The sequence below is a fragment of the Tursiops truncatus genome, chromosome 5 (assembly GCF_011762595.2).
Source record: "Tursiops truncatus isolate mTurTru1 chromosome 5, mTurTru1.mat.Y, whole genome shotgun sequence".
NCBI classification, from domain to species: domain Eukaryota; kingdom Metazoa; phylum Chordata; class Mammalia; order Artiodactyla; family Delphinidae; genus Tursiops; species Tursiops truncatus.
In genome coordinates, this window is record NC_047038.1 from 1,734,909 (window position 1) to 1,754,525 (window position 19,617).

A 19,617-nucleotide genomic window follows, 5' to 3' on the forward strand; every position below is an offset into this window, starting at 1 on the left:
CTTTTAAAACGCATTGCTGAGTTGGCATGAAAGGCAAGAAGCCTTGGAGGGAAAAACAAATCGAAAGCTGGTGGAATCCTGAGAAAGTCATGTGCTCAGAAGCCAGCATTCCCTCCAAAGATTTCTTCTCGTCCTGGGAGAAAGGAGGTACAGCCTAGGTCCAGCACATAATGCTGGGACCACAGATGATCACAGCTTCTGTGAGGGGGCAGGAGAGACCCTGCCCGCAGGAGGGACAGCAAGGGCCTGTGCCTAGGGTGACCTTGGCAGGGGTGGGGGGCTGTTGATGTGATGTGAAAACCCCCAAACCTAGAAGTCAGTGAGTCGGGCAACACGCAGATCCCCTCTGCGAGCTCACTTCATCCCATGTAACCACTGTACCGTTGTCACACCTGAGAAAACTGATGGTGATTTCTGTGCGCTCAGAAAAATGTCCCAGTTATCTCAAAAATCTCTTTTTGTGTTTGGGGTGTTCAAACCGGATTGAGAACAGTTCACAGATTTATAACAGCGTCTTTCCGGGTCTACCCCGTGATCTGAGCAGGGTAGGAGTTGACAGAGCCGAGGTGAGCTTAACTTCCAAGTCCGTGTCTCAGAGTCTCAGCATTTTTGGACTTGGACGCCTTTCCGTTTAAAAACGGAGAGCCCCAAATAGCATTTGTTTGTGCAGATATTATCTATCAATATTTACTGTGGTGAAATTAAAACGGAGAAATTTAAAGATATTCATTAAATCACTTTTAAAATAACAGCTCATTGCATAACATAGACAGCATATCTCTAAATAAAAAAACTGTTTTCCAAAACAAAACGTTTAGTAAGAAGAGGGGCACCGTTTACATGTTTGCACATCTCTTTAGTGTGGCTTAACGGAGGACATATGTGTTCTTACATCTGCTTCTGTGCTCCGTGTATCTTCATAGGTTGTTTTGGTTGAAGTTTTTGAAGAAAATTGGGCCTCCCACAGATATGTATTTGGAAGAATAGTCTAATAGACTTTTCAGTTTGTTGTGGAAATTCTTCTTTGAGAGAATACACCGGAGTCCCAGTGCTTCTTAATGGTTAGCTGCAGTGTAGAACCTGAAACCGGGTCACTGAGCTGAGCCGGCTCTGTTCCGTCACAGTCCACTGGTGTGGCTCACGCTTCAGGTCGTTTTCTAGCATCAGACGTCGGTCATTTTGAAAACACTGGTTCACCGAGTGAGCTACACAGATCTTGCTGAAGATATTCAGTGTCATGTTAGGCAACACGCTATTCAATATAAAAAATGGCCTTTGTCACCGTCCCTGTGACCCTCCTCAGAAAGATCTTTAAATGTGGAGAAGCTTCAAGGCCACAGTGGCAGATGTAAGTTTTCCAAAGTTCTGATGTTTGCTTGAGAGCTCGGATTTTGGGCTTGGCCACAAGTGGGGTCAGTTGTCCCTGAAGCGGCAAGCCCCCTCGCCGTGCACACTTGCCGGCTCACGCTGTGCTCACTCGCTTAGCCTCTCTGGAGACAGCCCCTCCGGGCCTCCTGCCGCCGCAGGGCCACGGACCGTGTCAGGGCGTAGAGAGGTGTCTTCAAACACATGCCTTTCCTGGGAAGTGTGCTCGTGTCCTGGGCATCAAACCAGCCACAGGTTTTCTAATGTTGTACACACTGAAATAAAGCTGGGACCAAAGTTAGGCCTCCATTCACCTAGGAAATGCCTTCCCAGGCTGTAAGAATTGTGAAGTCTGAATGTCCATTTACAAGGCCAGAAGAACCTTGCGTCTCCAGCCGTTTCTCAAGCTCTGCTGTAGGACTTGACTGTGCACACTTGCTCTTTCGTCTTCCGACCCCCAAGCACCTCCCTGCAGGTGAAGTGAGAAGTGAGAGTGGTTTGGGTGGACGTGCCTAGGCTCAGGCCATCCGGGAGCTGTTTCTTTGGCCTGCGGCTGGGGCAGCACCGAGTCTCCGCCGACCCCCGGGTCTCGTCTCTCGTAGCAGCTGTGGCGGCACCCCCCCCCCGCACACCCCGTGCCCCCAGGCCCAGGGCATGTTGCTCAGCCTCTGCACACTGTTTCCGGCCTGTGAATGGGGCACGGCAGCACCAAGTTCAGGGTGGCCCACGGGAAGTACTCGCACTACTAGCATGTGTTGTCGTCCCAAGTTGATCTGAGGTTGTGAAACGAGCTTGGGGTCTGCTGTTTCTCTTGCATGACTCACCTGGAAGTATACTTTCAGGTTTCATAAAAAATGTCAAACATCTTCCTCATAAATCGGTCTTTACCTTTATTACCTTTAGTTAATGTGAGCCCACATCCAGAGCTGTGGTCCCACCCTTGCAAGTATTGTAACTCAGTGCCCAGGGTTGCTCACAGGCTGGCGGGCAGGGACTGTTGACTCTGTCCCAGAGATTGACAGGGGAGACCAGGCAGGCCCTCGGCTCTCCTGGACGCCTTCCCTGGACCCTCTGTCATCTGGCTGAGGGCCTAGTCTGGCTGCTGCCTTAGCTCCTTGGTCATGGAGACAAATCATAAATCAGACCGTCGCCAATCCTCTGTCCCCTGGGGACTCGCGGCAGTCAGGGACCTGCTGCGCTAGTCTCTGTGTCCTCGTGCTGGCACAGCGCCTGTGCAGAGTGGCCTCTGCTGAAGTGTGTGACACACGTCCTTTCCTCACTGCCTCGGTGGCTGTGTCATCATTACAAGCACGTTCTTAAAATTATGTGCTTGTAATCAGGCCTCATTCCAGGCCTTGGGCCTAGTTTTTCGGTTCCCAGGCCCTGGTCTTCTGCCCCACCCAGCTTTCCTGTATCGTGATTGCTCCGAGAGATGCTGCGTGTGAAACAAGAATGATAAAACTTAGACCTGGGAGGCACTGGTGTTTCGGTTAAACGTGCAGTGAGGACAGGCACTGGGAACGTTGCCAGAGTCAAGGGCTTGAGGCTCCCTGCAGGTGCCACAGATGCCCTCCTGCAGGTGCCATAGACGCCCTCCTGCAGGTGCCATAGACGCCCTCCTGCAGGTGCCATAGACGCCCTCCTGCAGGTGCCATAGACGCCCTCCTGCAGGTGCCATAGGTGCCCTCCTGCAGGTGCCATAGACGCCCTCCTGCAGGTGCCATAGACGCCCTCCTGCAGGTGCCATAGACGCCCTCCTGCAGGTGCCATAGACGCCCTCCTGCAGGTGCCATAGATGCCCTCCTGCAGGTGCCATAGACGCCCTCCTGCAGGTACCATAGATGCCCTCCTGCAGTTGCCATAGATGCCCTCCTGCAGTTGCCATAGATGCCCTCCTGCAGATGCCGTAGGTGCCCTGCCGAGTCTCTGTGCGGGTCTCGAGTACAGGCAGAGGGCTGCGTGCAACTCGAGAGCAGGTGTGCGTGCATGGTAGGGCAGGAGCACACGTGCTCAGCAGCGTCTTGCAGGTGTGTGCTCACCCTGAGTTGCTCGTTCAGCCCCTCCGTCCACTGGTGATCAGGGCACAGAGCAATGGGATCTCCACGTGTAGATCGTGTCCTGACGTCTCCAGGTGTCATAATTTCAGCTCAGTTGGGCTACACAGTAAATAGGAACAGACCAGTACATGGGGCGGCATGCGTCACCTGTTCAGAGGGGACTGGAGTGTGATGCCCAGTGAAGCCTCTCCAGACCGTCCGTCACTCAGGTGAGGAATGTTTCCCCAGGTGCGAGGTGATGCGCCACGAGTAGTGTACGTGTGACTGACAGATGGACGTGTGGGTTCACACACGCGTGGTTGCGGCCAGAGCTGTTGAATATGAACGCTGCACGTGGGGAGGTCGTGGCGCTGTCTGCCCCGGTCACCCTGTCCTCTCTGGAGGTCACTCGCTGTGATGGCCAGAATGCTTCCAAATGTTCAAAAGTTGTTGTCGAAAGTAACTGATGAGGTTGCCCATGTTTAGCAGGGAAAGAAAGAGCTGACCTTCCCCGCATTGTCACTAGCAGGGAAGTTACTGTGTCTGTCAGAACGGGAGACTTCTCGAGACAGGCGCGGAAGTGCTTGTCCTTCGGCATCAGAGGATTTGTGTGCGTTTACTCAAGTTGTTTGAGAGGTAGGGCTTGCAGTACGTTTGGGAGGCATGGCTATGAGAAGTGGCTGCCGGCCGTGTACGCTGGTTTCTCTCTTCTGTCCCCTCATTGTGTGCATCTCGCCACCCCTTTGTTTTGTGTCGAGTCATTTGGAAGGGAGGCTGGATGCACAGGGAGTAGCAGCCCCTCATGAGCAGAATGTTCTGGGCCTGGACAGAGGATGTGGGTTTGGGGGCGGGGGGAGAAACCCTTCTGGGAATTTTTCAGTCTTTGATTGGATGTATCTTCTGTGTATCTATCTCACTAGGAAAATGAACACTTGAAAAAGTTCCAGGTTACGTGGGAGCTGCACAATAAGCACCTCTTTGAAGATCTGGTCTTTTCGGAGCCACTTCTCCAGAGCAGCCTGCCGGCACTGGTGTCGCAGATCAGGTACTCGGTCTTCACCTGCATGTGTCCTGCTGGCGTGACGGCGTGCTCCTGTCCCTGGGGTGCAGCAGGTGCGCACCTGAATGCCACTGCAGGGGCAGTTCTTGCCAGAAAATTACCGGGCTTAGGGGAAAATACAGTTTGGTTGAAAGCTCAAAACCCAAAGAGTAATATGATTGAACTTTAAAATAATAAACCCAGTATCATTGCTACTAAGGTTTAGCATCACAGATTTCTCCTGAATAAGGAAAAGCTGCGGTAAACATAGCAGTTCACTTGACAAGTCCCAGGCTTTGCCAGGTGGCTGTGGTGTGGTCTGTGCTGGGGCACTTGGGGGGCCGGGGGAGGGCTGGTGGTGTTAAGGGGCTCTGGGGCGCTAGGGGAGGTATTAGACACGCTGTCAGGTCTCTCAAGCATTCGCTCCACATCGTGGCTCATGGCTTGGGCTCTTCTTACTGCTGTAGAGCTTCCGTGGGGCTTCATCAGGTGTGCCAAGCCCGGAGTCCCAAGTATAGCCTCAGGTCGCTTGCCCTGGTGAGGGGGAAGGGGAAAGTGCAGCCGGGGGTGTTTGCTCCGAGGTGGCTTGACAAATTGGGCCCCTCCTTGGATCTGCTGTCCCTGTGCTAGAGAGCCAGGTGTGAGCTACCTCAGCCCTGCAGCGGGTCATTTTGTTCCTCATCTGCTTACCACCTGGGAACAGATTCCCAGGCTGTAGACGCATCATAGAACAGCACAGACTGTAGTCATCTTGGTTTAAAGGTCCACACCAAAATATGGTTGGGCCAGATTCGCAAAGAAGGGGAATTATTTTTACGTCAATATATTATTGTTGTAGTTAACTTACACAATAGTCACCTATTTTTTTTTTTCTCTTGAAATCCATGTTTCAATCCAGTCTTTGTTTCCTGTATTCCTAACTCCTATTTGAGGGGTCCTAGCTATTCCCACTTCTCACCCTTACCTCCAGAGCAAGAATAACCTTAAAAGCAGCTGGGGAAGGAGGACTGGGGCCAAGGTGGTCAGGACAAAGAGTTACTGGTGTGGCCCGCACCCTGCTTCCAGCAGCTCCCGCACCACTCCGACAGCGCCGTTACGTTCCATGGTGGGTGCACAGAGACATGCGTGTCCTGTACGAGTGTCCATGCCTCCATGAGACGTGAGCGACCCTCATGGAGATTGTGCCCAGTTACGATGCTCAAATCCAGCAAGAGCACTTCTTATAAAAAGACGTGCATCTTGTGTGTGCGTGGGCGGGGGGGGGGGGTGGGGGTCCTTATAGCAGCATTCCAGGGTATTTAGCCTTGTTTTTTCTTTTTCTGGTGAGCCAGGGAGTTTGATGGGCCTCTCATCAAACCATGGGTGGGTGGCAGAAACCTGAAACGTGTTGTAGAACCCCACTTTTTCCTGTGCCCTGGCTCTGGATTTCTCATCTTGTTCGTTGTGAATGGTGGTCAGTCTCCAAAGATCAGCAGTGGTTTAGAGTCTTCAGTGTTAATCCTGGGGCCAAGCTGCAGAGTTGCTCCCAGGAGCGGGTGAGGGACAGGGTGCATAGAGATGGGGATGGAAGCTGGGGAGAAGGCAAGCAGGGCGTTCCCCAGGAGTCTGGGGCGCCAGAAGGAGCCATTCCTTCAAGTTCCCCAGGGGACACCTTTGTTGGACCCAAGAACAATTCAGATTTGAACTTCTAGTTTACAGATACCTAGTTAACAACTCCTAAAAATTTTGTGACAACTTACATACAAGCACTACCCCTAAAGTGATAACTGTGTCTGTGGCACACAGAATCCATAGCTGTGAGTATCGTAACACTGACGCTTGGTCTCTGGGCCTGCATTTTGTTTAACTTTATTATAAAGTAAAATACAGATACAGAAAACTACACAAAGTAAATGTAAGCTGAATGGATTGATAGCAGGTGAACATCCCTTAGCCCCAACCCAGCGTGCTCACCTAGAAGCAAGTCCGTCTGCATGCCCCACCGGGCCCAGGAGCCTCGCCCAGAGCTGTCACTCAGTTGTCTTGCACAGCGATCCTGTGATTCCCTTTCTTTATTCTCTCTCTTTTTGTTTTTTTTGGCCACACTGTCCGGCATGCGGGATCTTAGCTTCCCGACCAGGGATCAAACGTGTGCTCCCTGCAGTGGAAGCGTGGAGTCTTAGACCACTGGACCGCCAGGGAAGTCCCCCGTTCTTTATTCTCTTATTACTCATGTGCATTTCCATAGTCTTGCCTGATTTTTATTTGCTGTCGTTTTTTTTTTCTCTTTTTTTAAATACAAATGATCTACCCAAAGGTTGACTTCATTCAAGGAACTGACTTAATTTAGGAAAGTTATGTCTCTCTGCTTTTTAACAGCTTTATTGAGATAGAATTCACACACCATATAGTTCACTAGTTTAAAGTGTACAATTCAGTAGCATTAATTACATTTATAACGTTGGGCAACTGTCACCACTATTTCCAAAACTTGGATGTCACCCCAGATGGAGACTGTGTCACCGTTAAACACTGACCCCCACTCCTGTCCCCTTTTTCTCCCTGCCTTTTGAGATGCTTTAACATGCAGGCCCCACCCCTATCCACTTTCCCTCACAACTTACCCATTAAGGAACCAGCTCCGTTTGTCGTGTAGCGATGCCAGGGTCTGGGTCCTCCAGCAGGCCACTCACTGTCTGTGCTGCCTGAGAGTTCGTGTGAAACCAGAAGCTCTGTCCGAGTCTGCTTCCATCCCTCTGGCAAGACCAGGAGCCCCGTTGTCTCTCCTTATTTGTTGTGGTGGTTTTAGTAGCTATTGCCCAATTTGGTCTTTATTTTAAGTATATTGATATATTCATTGTTAGGGGAATGTTTAATTAGGCTTGTAAGTAAACATACCTGAACTGATTTTATCTCATTTTCCTTATCACTTATTGTTTCACATAGACAATATTCATAATAGATATTACCAGCTGTTAACTGTCATGTGTTTGCAGAGTGAATATGTAGGTAGTAACCTGTCTGCTGACCCATTGATGCTGTTGACCCTGAGGACACTTTCTGCAGTCTAGCAGCTCCCTGTTTCCTCTCTGGACTCCAGCCCTGTGCCTACAGCTTGTGCTCTGAGTGCCCCACCACAGAAGTCCCAGGACCCCCGGCTGCTTTGCCCTCCACTGGCTCTAAGTAGAGTCTGCGCGTAGGACAGGAGGGGAGCGGTTCTCACCTCAGGCAGGAGCGGGGGAGAGCATGAGTCCCCTCCGCCTCCACCCCAGTCTTCTGGGTGGCCTAACGGGCAAGGTGGGGTTTGCACGAAGAGTGGAAATCAGCTTGTGACAAGCAGGGTTGCAGAGGCAGGGGTTGAGGAGAAGACCGCTGCCTCGTGGGCTGCCGTGCTCTCAGGCCTGGAGGCACCCACGTGCTGGGTGGAGCCAGGGGGGCCTCGAGAGGCCCTGGATTCTGGGTCTTGAGGACTTCTGTTTCCTGGGGACAGCCTCGGTGTCTGAGCCAGCCCCATCACCACGTGGGTCGCGTCGTGCCCTTTCCTGGCTCTGGGCTTTCCTGCACAGCTTTTCAGTGACCTTGTTTTCCGCGTGCTCCCTCCTTGAAGTGATGGAGCCGGTGTAGACGGCTTCGGCAAGAATGAGTCCATTCGCACGACGTGCGTCTTTGTGCAGTGGTCACCAGGGTGGAAGGGAAGGTGTCTGCACCCATGGAAAAGTTCTTGTTTTTAAATCGCTGTTGTTTATTTTCATTATAAAATTATTAGATTGTCATTGCAATACAATTCTGAAAGCAAAGGAAACCCTGGAGAGGTAGGTAAGGTAGGTACCAGAAACAACTGGGTGCTGCTTCCAGATTTTTTCCAGTGTCCACGCCTCCCACACATGTGCATCTTTACACGTGGTGACGCAGTCCTTTCCTCACTTAACATGGGAGCATCTCCATTTCAGAACATGTGTCTGTAAGTGCATGTGTGTCTGAGTCTGAGTGTGAGCGCATAGGTGTAACTTAGTGTGTGGTTAGAAGGCGTGTCTGGTGTGGTATCACTGATCCCAGCGGGTCACTTCCAGTTCTTTCGTGTGAACAGCAGCGATTATTAAGCCCGCGCGTCATCTTTGTGCTCGTCAGCGATTATAAACGTGGCCTTTGATTTTGAAATTCTGTGTTATGAGGTCTTTATCACCATTGCTTTGGTTCAAATGTTGACACGTTTAGGTATTAGGAAAAGGAACGGTGTCTGAAGATAACCTGCCTGTGAGCCTGCACCCCTCCCCCACTCTCCTTCTCTCCCCTGCCACCCTCCTCTTGAGAAGCCCAGGTGTTTACCTCTATTTGTGACTTTTGTTTTCTGTTTAGTTTCTCGTCTGCCATCTTACCATCTTTCTTAGCAAGATACACAGAGTAAATGAAACTATGATTATATTTTTTATTGAACTGAATTTCCTGTTTTACTTGATTTGAAAACCAGGTCCAAATTTTGTATTTCTCATTAAATGTTTTGTTCTCTCTGTGTCAGTGAATCTCAGTAGGGAAAAACAGTTTACGACCCCACATCCAGTGAACTGAATCTCTGGCCCTTAGTCTTTGTAGAACAGCGTGACTCACCACTCATTTTTTTCTTAGGAGCTGTTGCTTCCTGGAGCGTCTTCTCTAGGCCAGACTCTGTCGTGGGTGCCTGGGCTGTGTGCTTAACTCATCCCGCACAGCAGCCTCGTGGGGTGTGTGGTGGTGCCCCACTTGCCACCTCGGGAGGGGAGATGATGGCCAGGGTGCTGAAAGGCCTCTCTCCCCAGGCTGGGGACCACGACGCACGACACCTGCAACGAGGACACGTACAGCACCCTGCTGCAGCGGTACCAGCGCTCCGAGGAGGAGCTGCGCGGGGTGGCCGAGGAGTGGCTGGAGTGCCAGAAGAGGATCGACGCCTACGTGGACGAGCAGGTGGGTGTGCACCACTGGGACGGCCGCAAGGAGCCCGCCGCGAGGCGCCACGTGCCCAGGGGAGGGGTGCGAGCGGGGGCTCCCAGCTGCTGTTGCTCCGGAGGGGACGCCCAGCCATGCCCGCAGGGTCAGCTGCTGGTCAGGTCCCTGCTGGCCTGGGTACAGCCACGGTCACGGGCACAGGCTGCTGCCCAGACTCGGTGCTGCCGGCGGGGGCCTCTGAGGCCTTTGGAAACGGCTGAACCTTGCCGTGTCAGGACCCGTTTACTGAACACTGGCCACACGTGAGCTTCAGAGCCCATTCTCCCCCCGTCCCTAAGCATGTCGAGCGGGAGCGCAGACACAGACACACACGGCTGTGCTGGGCAGGTGGTCTGCAGGGGTGGAGGGGAGTGGAAGGCAGGCGCTGCTGTGGGGATGGGGCCCACGGGCAGGGCTTCCAGCCGGCATCCCGGCCGGCCAGCCCGCCTTTCTAAAACCCCCAGGAGGGTTGGGCAGGGGAGGCGTTCATCATGGGTCTTTTCCAGGGTACTGCAGGGTGTGAGGAGTAATAAGGGAACAGTGACAGCTCCGTGTTGTACTTTTGAGGCTGTAGGAAAACAGAACCTTGGTTCTGGCGTAAGGCGGGTGCTGGTGCAGAGTCTGCCTGGGATCCTGGGTGCCGCCTGGCCGCTGGCTGTGACGCTTCGTCTCGGCGTTGCCACCCGAGCGTGGTGAGGGATTGGGAAGAAGGAAGGGACTGGCGTGTGCCCACGTCACTGTTCGGTCCAGCCTCACTCCGTGTTTCGTGTGGCAGTTCTCCCTCTGCAGCCTCAGGGACCGTTACTCTAAGTAGTCTCTCATTCAGAAGCTAGGGGAGCGGTTCCGACCATATTCTCCCGCGTGATCCTGGCCTTCCCCTCTGTCAGGTGCGCCTTGGCAACGTGACAACTCGGCGCTGTTGAGCTGAGCTTGTCTTGGGCAGGTGGCTCCGCCGGCGCCATGCGCTTGGCCTCTTCCACAGTTGCTGCATGTGTAGCACGTGGCCTCGGGAGCCACTCTGTGCCTGGCCCACGCTCCCCGCTGTCCTGGAGCCCCCGGGGCACTCGAATTCTCCAGCTGTGGCTCGTTGCTGACCACTGACGCCTCAGCTTCGGCCACTGTGGGGGCAGGGCTGGCCCCAGGTTGCGTGACTCGCCTGAGGCTGGCAAATGTAGGCACGGGGTCAGGGAGCCGTGCATCCTCCACCTGTGCATCCTCCACCTGGACCTGCAGCCAGCTCGGCCCCTGAGGCCTGTGCAGCCAGGCGGCCGGCAGCTGAGTCACTCCGAGGCAGGGGAGCAGACAGCTCCCTCCCCCCTGCCGCCTGCGCGTGCACCAGCCCGTTCGCAGGAGTTTGCTGTCCGGGCAGCAGAGGGCACAGGCGCCCGGAGGGGAGACTGCTGCAGGGGACGGGGGCTGTTGCCTGTTCCTCGGGGTGTTCTGGACTCAGGTCCTGCGGAGGACCCTGAGGGGCATTTGGCGCCAGGCCCTGCCCCAGATTGGTTGTGAGCCTCATTCAAGCCTTTCCCCTCCCTGGGCCTTACTTAGTCTCCCACTTGTGAAATGACAGAATCAGATTAGATGACATTTTGGTTCTGTTTGAGCCTTTGTATTATATAATTCTGAATCAGTTTTGTGTGTGTGTGGTTACTAAAAAGCAGGACCGCAGTAAACAGTCCCTTGTGTTCTGAATTGAGCTGCACCGAGCCGGTTACTGGGTTACCTTTAGAGGAAACCCCACATCAGTTAAGTGCGGTGGTTTATCCAGAGTACAGAGGAGAGGGGAGAATTGGGAGCGCTGGTTTCCCGGGACGTTGGGGCATCAGAACTCTGTGCAGAAAAAAGTCAAAGACTAGACGCCAGCCTCTCCCTGGCTGAACTCTCGTCGTCGGGGTCCAAGCTGACGATAGAAGAAATTTGATGAGCCATTCTTGCTTTAAAAGAACGAGTGATGTGCGAAGGCTTCTCAGGGAGAGAGACGTGTGAGAAACAGGAGCTGGTCTGGGCTGCTTTGTGGGAACCCACGAGGTTACGCCACCTGCTAAGTCTCTGTCCTGCCGTCTCGGCTTACAGGAAGGGTGGATTGCATCAGGTCACGGAACCCCTGTCCCCAACATCAGGCTGAAGAAAATACCCCCTGTCCAGCAGACTGAGGATGAGTCTGTCCTCACCAAGGATTGCTGCTTACACTGGCCTCAGTTTGTCTTCAGGGTCCCTGGACTAGGAGAGGAGGGAGGACACCCTAGAACCTCACAAGCCATGTGCCACGTCCCCTGAGAACCTTCTGGGTCCATGTGGGCAAGAAACTGCTGCAAGGACAACAGCAGACAGTCCGTCCAGACGGCACCCCCATCAGTGTTTGCTGTGGGCCTGGACAGTGACATTGGCAGCTCTGCCTTGGGCCCCTCTGCCACCCCGTTAGTATCTACAGTAGTAACAGACGTGTAGAGAGAAGCTGGGTCCTGGCGAATCAACTGGAGGGCGGATCAGATGCTGAAACGTTGATGGGCAGCAGTAAACAGACTGTCACTTGGAAGCCTGTGCTGGGGAGGGTCCTAGACAGAGTTCTGGAGTCCAGATGTGAGGGCTGCGCTGTCTGTCCTCAAGGCATCTACGAACAGGCCAGACCCCAACAGGAAATGGCAGTGCAGCCTCAGGAACTTGGGGCGCCCCTGTCCTCAGTGCTGTGAGGAGGTCTGGAGAGAGAGGCCTCCAGCCCAGCGATTGAAGTCTGACCCCAGGGAGAAACACAGGAAGACAGAGCTGCCCCCTCCCTGTGAGAGGAGACGTGCAGAAGTGAATTGACAGCAGTCTTTTTTTTTTAATTATTTATTTTAATATTTATTTATTTGGCTGCACTGGGTCTTAGTTGCAGCAGGCGGGCTCCTTAGTTGCGGCTCTCTGGCTCCTTAGTTGTGGTATGTGGGCTCCTTAGTTGTGGCATGTAAACTCTTAGTTGCGGCACGCATGTGGGATCATCTAGTTCCCTGATCAGGGGTCGAACCCGGGCCCCCTGCATTGGGAGCGTGGAGTCTTAACCACTGCACCACCAGGGGAGTCCTGACATCGGAATCTTAGATGTGGCTGGAGTAGGTGACCTGTGAGGTCCCCTGCATCTCTGGCCCTGACAGTGGGGCTTGTTGAACTTGGTGTTTGATGCTGAGCACTACTCGGGGAGTTTGCAGAGTTCCATAGTGGCAGTGGGGAGACGCTCATTCGTGAGTACAAGTGCAAACGAAGGCCTGCGGGCATGTAAGCAGCGCTGGTCCTTGTGTCGAGCAGGGTCTCGCCGTCTGTCGCAGAGGAGCCTTCAGTCTGGAGTTGATCTGAAGGGGCTTCCACTGCCGCTGGTGGTTCCTTCTGCAGAGATTGGTGCCATGCGCTAGAGTGGGGGTCTGATTTATCCCTGACTTTTCCATCATGCTGTGTCAGTGTAAGCTTCTGATGACAATCAATAACTTGTGATCTTATTTAGATGATTTCAGAAAAACGGTGTAACTAAAATGATAATACAGGTGAAGAGAAAGAAGATAAATGGTGGCTTGCTGTGCAGTGTGCTAAGCACTGTGCTAAGCAGTAACCTCCTTGCTGCGAGGAATATAATAATCAGGAATATAATGCACAGTGTTATCACTGCTATTGTGATAAAATTGGGGGGTGTAAAAATAGCAACATACATGTTGTTTCTAAAAGGAAAATACGGTCTTAAAAAGTAAGACTGAAAGCGAATTTGTTTCTTTAAAAATACTTGTTCTTATAGCTATAAATGTTTACATTAAAAAAGAAAGATCTCGAATCAACAACCTAACTTTGCAACTTGCAGAAAGAAAAAAAAGATAAACTAAATCCAAAGCTAGCAGGAGGAAGGAAATAATAAAGATTAGAGCAGAGGTAAACAAAGACAGAGAATAGAAAAACAGAAGAGAGAATCAGTGAAACCAGAAGTTGGTTCTTCAAGAAGAACAGCAAAATTGGCAGACCTTTAGCTTATGGACTAAGAGAAAAAGAAAAAAGACAAATTACTAAAATCGGAAATGAAGTAGGGACATTACTACCAGTCCTACAGAAATGAAAAGAATTACCAGAGAGTACTATGAACCATTGTACACCAACAAATTGGATAACCTAGATGAAATGGACAAATTCCTAGAAACAAAGAACCAACCAAGACTAAATTATGAAGAAATAGAGGATCTGAATAGTTACTAGTAACTAGTAACTTATAACTAGTAAGGAGATTGAATCGGTAATCAAAAATCTCCCAACAAAGAAAAGTTCAGGACCCAATGGCTTCAAAGGTGAATTCTAGCAAACATTTAAAGAAGAATTAATACCCATCCTTCTCAGACTTTTCCAGAAAACTGAAGGGGAGGGAACACTTCCTAACTCATTCTATGAGGCCAGCCTAAGTCTGATACCAAAGCCAAAGACACTACAAGAAAAGAAAACGACGGACCAGTGAGTGTCCTTTATGAATATTGATGCAGAAATCCTTAACAAAATACTAGCAAACAGAATTCAGCATATTTAAAGGATTATACACCATGATCAAGTAGGACTTATTCCTGGAATGCAAAGGTGTTTCAAGGTATGAAAATTGATTAATATAACATACCACATCAACAAGGAAAAACCACATGATCATCTTAGTTGATGCAGCAAAAAGCATTTGACAAAATTCACCATCGTTCATGATTAAAAACACTCAACAAAATGGGAATAGAAGGAAACTACCTCCATATAATAAAAGCCACAAATATAAAAAACCTATAGCAAACATCATCCTCAATAATGAAAGATTAAAGTCCAAAAGGGAGGGGATATCTGTATATGTATGGCTGATTCATTTTGTTGTGCAGTGGAGGCTAACACAACATTGTAAAGCAACCATACTCCAATAATAATTAATTTTAAAAGAAGTGAAAGATTAAAAGAAAGCCTTTAATCCTCTGAGATCCGGAACAAGGCAAGGATGCTTGCTTTCACCACTTCTATTCAACATAGTACTAGAAAATCTAGCCACAGCAGTTAGGCAAGAAAAAGATATAAAAGGCATTTAAATTGGAAAGGAAGAGTAAAACGGTCTCTGCAAATGATGTGATCTTATATGTAGAAAATCCTAACGACTCTGCAAAAAAAAAAAAAACTGTTAGAATTTAAAAACTGTAAGTGAATTCAGCAAAGTAGCAGGATACAGAGTGCACACACAAAAATTAGTTGCATTTGTACAAACAAACAGTGAACAATCTGAAAAGGAAATTATGAAAACAGTTTTATTTACGGTGGCATTGAAAAGAGTAAAATACTTAGGAATTAACTTACTCAAGGAGGTGGAGGACTTGTACAGTGAGAACTACAAAACGTTGCTGAAAGAAAATAAAGAGGGCACCAATAAATGGAGGCACACTCCTGTGTTCCGGGATTGGACACCTTAACACTGTGGAAACGCCAGCAGCACCCAAAGTGGCCTACACATTCAGTGCAGTCTCTGTCAGAACCCCAGCGATGTTTTTTGAAGAATAGAGAAGCCCACCCTAAAATTCATACGGCATCTCAAGGAACTCAGAATTGCCAGAACAGTCTTGGGGAAAAAAAGCGCAAAACTGGAGGCTCACACTTTTGATTTGAAAGCTTACTACAAAGCCACAGTGATCAAAGCGGCGTGGTATTGGCATAAAGACAGGCATACAGACCAGTGGATAACAGTAGAAAGCCCAGAAACAAACCCTTGCGTATATGGTCAGGTGATTTTTGACAAGGGTGCCAAGACCCTTCGATGGGGAAAAGACAGTCTTTTCAACAAATGGTGCTGGGAAAATTGGGTATCCACCTGCAAAAGAATGAAGTTGTACCCTTATCTAATACCATATGGAAAAGGGAACTCAAAGTGAATCAGGGACCTGCGTGGAAGACCTAAAAACGTGGAAGAACCTTAAACACATTACTCTAAGTGAAATAAGCCAGACACACAAACAGACATCCTGTCTGATCCCACTCACCTGAGGTCCCTAGAGTAGGCAAATCCATAGAGACAGAGAGTAGGAGGGTGGGTGCCGGGGGCCAGGGGAGGCGGGCGGTTATTGTTTAACGGGGACTGCGTTTCACTTTTGCAAGATGAAGAGAGAGGGGATACCACTGAAATGGTTCAGATGGTTTATTTTAGGTTACACGTATTTTACAAGGAAAAAAAAGAAAGCATTCTCTGTCTTTTCACAGTGGAAAGCCATCCTCTTTCATTAAAGCAACCCAAAGGTGCATTCTTATTTTCATTCACCTGTCAAGGAACTACGATGCCATTAATACCAGTTAGGGAAATCGAGCAATTTTAGTTGCATCCAGAGGGTACCAGTCATTCTAGAATCCTTGGAATGGATATCAGTCTCTTCTAATCAAGTAGCATTTTAGAAACCACATAGTAATTCAAGACTGCAAAATGTTGCACATCTGTAAAATAATTAGTATTCACCAATAAGTATGGCCATGGGGAGACAGTTGACAGCTTTGAAATCCGTTGTTCTTGTTTGCTTTTAAAGATTTATCCTTTGTTTGTTGTGTGACGCATGTATAAGCCTACAGGTACCCAAATGTTCCACAAAATTAATCCCAGAGGCTGCGAAGAGAAGGTCAAAGAGGAGGTTTCTATTGATTATATTTATCAAACAACTCTGTACTGAGCTCTGTAATAAGATAAGGAAATGATTACTTTTTCTAATGTTTAGCTCATTTTAAATCATTTTTAAAATTTGCAACAGTAATAGTTACTCACGAAAGAAAAATGTTTCTCCTGAAAACTGCAGACCCACGTTACGTAAAGGGAGAATTAGCACCAATATTGAATCTTCCCATTCAAAACTATGGTATATATCTCCTTTTTTAGGTTGTCTTTTATAGCCTATATTATGGTCTTATAGTTTGTACATTTCTTACTGAATTTATATGTAGGTGTTTCACAGTTTTAGGGACTATCACGAGTGGCATCTTAGATGGTGGAATACATTTTCTAAGGAGTTATTGCTGGTCCTTATAGGCGAGCTGAGTTCTGCTTTGTGTCCAGTCATCCCACCGTGTCATCATCTCTCAAATAGTTCTGGAATTGATTGCTTTGAGTTTTCTAGGAGACCATGACATCGTTTACAAATAATAATAGTTTTGTCTTATCCTCTTTATTAGCATTTGAACTTTGTGTTTTGTTTTTTCACTTCAGCTAGAATCTTCAAAGCGTCATGAGTAAGAGTGTTACTAGCAGCAGCATCCTTGTTCAGTTCCTGGCTTTTGTGGAACGCTTTGGAGGTTTCACATTAAGTCTGATGCTTGCCATACAAATTTTTGATACTTTTTAGCAAATTAAAGAGCCCTTCCCTGGCGGCGCAGTGGTTAAGTATCTGCCTGCCAATGCAGGGGACACAGGTTCGAGCCCCAGTCTGGGAAGATCCCACATGCCGCGGAGTAACTAAGCCCGTGCGCCACAACTACTGAGCCTGCGTTCTAGAGCCCACGCGCCACAACTGCTGAGCCCGCGTGCCACAACTACTGAAGCCCGTGCGTCTAGAGCCCGTGCTGTGCAACGAGAAGCCGCCGCAATGAGAAGTCTGCGCACCGAAACGAAGAGTAGCCCCTGCTCGCTGTAACTAGGAAAGCCTTTGTGCAGCAGTGAAGTCCCAATGCAGCTAAAAATAAATAAATTAATTAATTAAAAAAAAATTTTTTAAAGCAGGAATAGACATTAAGTTTGTATGTTTTTTCTCTTTTTATGTGTTTTTGTATGAATTAGATTAGGCTTCCTAATTTTGAAACATCCTTGCATTCCTGGAATTAAACCCTACTAGATTATAATATATTATTCTTTAATCCATTATTAGGCATTTTATTTAGGATTTTTATATCTGTATTCTGAGGTATTACTGAGTTTTCATCTTTGAGGTCTTGTTTGTTTTGTATAAAGGATAATTATGCTAATCTCATAGAATGAATTGAGAACTTTCCATGTTTTTCCAGTTTTTAGGAATAGTTCAACTTTCCTAATCTACAGAGGGTTTGCATAGACCCTACCATGAAACTCTGGGGCCTGGTTCATTTTTGCAGGGGAAGGAACAAGGACTCAGTATCTTTTACTGCCTTTTCAGTACACATTGTGTTCATGAACCTACTTCTTAAGTGAGTTTTACAAATTGATATTTGCCTGGGAAATTATCCACATCATTCATATAAAGGGGCGGGCTTAAGCTTGTGCTTACAGGGCAGCTGATGAAAATGGGTGCGTGATGGCTACAGGAGAATTCCCCTGCCTCTAACTTCGCACTGTAATGAGAGCACTTGCTCCCCTAAAAGGAGTGCCCCTGGCGTCCCAGCTGTGCCCACAGCCTGCCCTCTGAGCTGTCCAGCGTCGAGAGAGACCAGGAGTCTAGACTGTTAGGTGAAATCTCAAAGGCTTTTTCACGTTGGCTCAGCTTGTAAAACACGTTGTGCAGGGCCGACAAGATAGCCGCGAGCCACCTGTTGGCAGCTGCTCTTATATGTGGAAGGCGTGAATTGCACAGGGGTTTTCTCTTGTGGTTTTAGAAAATCTTTGTATGTGTCCGTGTCCCTTCTCACTCCCGCTATTTTTGTTGTTCCTTTTCTTCCCTTGTTCGGCCTGGGAGGAAGTTCAGAGAACCAACTTTTGGGTTTATTGATCACATTTACTTCTTGGTTTTCCAAATTTCAGCTTTTACCTTTAATTGCTTATCAGTTGATTTCTTGTTTCATTTTGTTTGGGCTTCTTACATTGAACGCATACTTTTCCGGCTTTTTTTGTTGTTCTGTTCTCTCATAAACGCCACTAAACTGTACATTTTCTTCTGCATCTTGGGCTCATCTTATAAAATTTGATTTGTGGGGCTTTCCTTGTCAGTTATTTCTAAACAGACTGTAATTTCAGCTTTGGTTTCTTCTCTGATACTTTCAAACTATTAAAAAATTTTAAGTGCATGAATTTGATTTTATTAAGTTACTCTTGTTTTATTTTGGAGGGTTTAACGGGCAGTTTTTTGTTTGTTTGTTTTAATTTGAAGATGTAATAGGCTATTTATTAGGTGGTCTGTGAGTCGAGCAGCATTCCGTCCAGCAGCTGGGAGCGCTGCTGGTTGTAGTATGTCCTTCCCTGTAGGACTGAATATACGCCCTTTTCCGTTTTTTTTTTCTTCTAATAATTTTGAAGATACGTATTCCATATCTTTCAGTGGTTAATTTACAAGAATACATTTATATAAACACCAAGATTTAATCATTTCGTAGCCTCCTCCTTCAAATAAGGCAGTGCCTCGAGCCCATTCTTAATTCCCTATTCCCCTCAATTTCTTTTTAGTTGTGGGAAAATCTACGTTACTCAAAATTTACTACCTTAACCGTTTCTAAGTCTACAGTTCATTCATACTGAGTGCGCTCACATTGCTGTGACCGTCACCGCTGTTCAGCTCCAGAGCTCTCTCATCTTCACAAGCTGAAGCTCGTGCTTAAACAGCGGCCCCCGCCCCTCCCTGCGCAGCCCCTGGTGCCTGCTGTGGCGCTCAGGGCGACCTCCCCAGGGCTCACGCTTCACGTGCAGGGCCCCTCGCGGTTGTTCAGTGAACTGTGACTGTCCACTCACCGTATTGACAGATCCACCTCTGATACGTTAATTTCTCTTTAAAATCTGAACTCCTCGCTGTGTTTTTCATGCAAGAAAAGTATTTGCGATGATTTTGAGCGAGTCACGTGAGGCGCTGAGATCGAGTATAAGGTAGCGTTTCTGTAGTGCTGTGGCTTCTGTCCGCAGACGCGGTCTCTTGTATGTATCGTTTTAAAAGTCTCCCCTTGAAAATGTCCGGGGTAGCTCTTGCTGGTACTAAGACTTTTTGTTTTTTACATCCCCCATGAATTAGATGACAATGAAAACCAAACAGCGCATGCTAACAGAAGACTGGGAGCTTTTTAAACAAAGGCGATTCATGGAAGAGCAGGTGAGGCTGTGGGCCGGAGGGGCGGTTCACAGGAATGGGAATTGCTCCCTGCGGGTGGACGGCTCCAAAAGACCGGCGCTTCAGCACCACACGCATGTTCTGCTCACTGTGCGTGGCAGTGGTGTAAACTGGTTTTCCTTCCGACTTCCTTCTCTCCTGTATCCCTCAGGGGACACCCGCGTTTACAGAGCCACCCGCTCGGGCCACAGCCACCCCTGAGTCCCCACGGACTCCTCCTAGGCGGGTGGCGTGTCCCCAG

At 48.8% G+C, this 19,617-nt stretch overlaps 1 protein-coding gene across 12 annotated transcripts in view; it reads left to right on the forward strand.

Moving 5' to 3' along the window:
* FAM193A (family with sequence similarity 193 member A) overlaps positions 1 to 19,617 on the forward strand; it is a 172,722-nt gene that overhangs the window by 102,505 nt on the left and 50,600 nt on the right. For 9 of the 12 annotated variants that reach the window (XM_033856552.2, XM_073804765.1, XM_033856548.2 and 6 more), the window contains 4 exons: positions 4,322 to 4,446; positions 5,411 to 5,545; positions 9,213 to 9,360; positions 19,281 to 19,358. In XM_033856552.2, coding sequence (XP_033712443.1) covers positions 4,322 to 4,446; positions 5,411 to 5,545; positions 9,213 to 9,360; positions 19,281 to 19,358 — 486 coding nt within the window. The remainder of the gene's footprint in view (positions 1 to 4,321; positions 4,447 to 5,410; positions 5,546 to 9,212; positions 9,361 to 19,280; positions 19,359 to 19,617) is intronic. The other 3 variants (XM_033856545.2, XM_033856546.2, XM_033856547.2) reach the window with 1 other exon arrangement.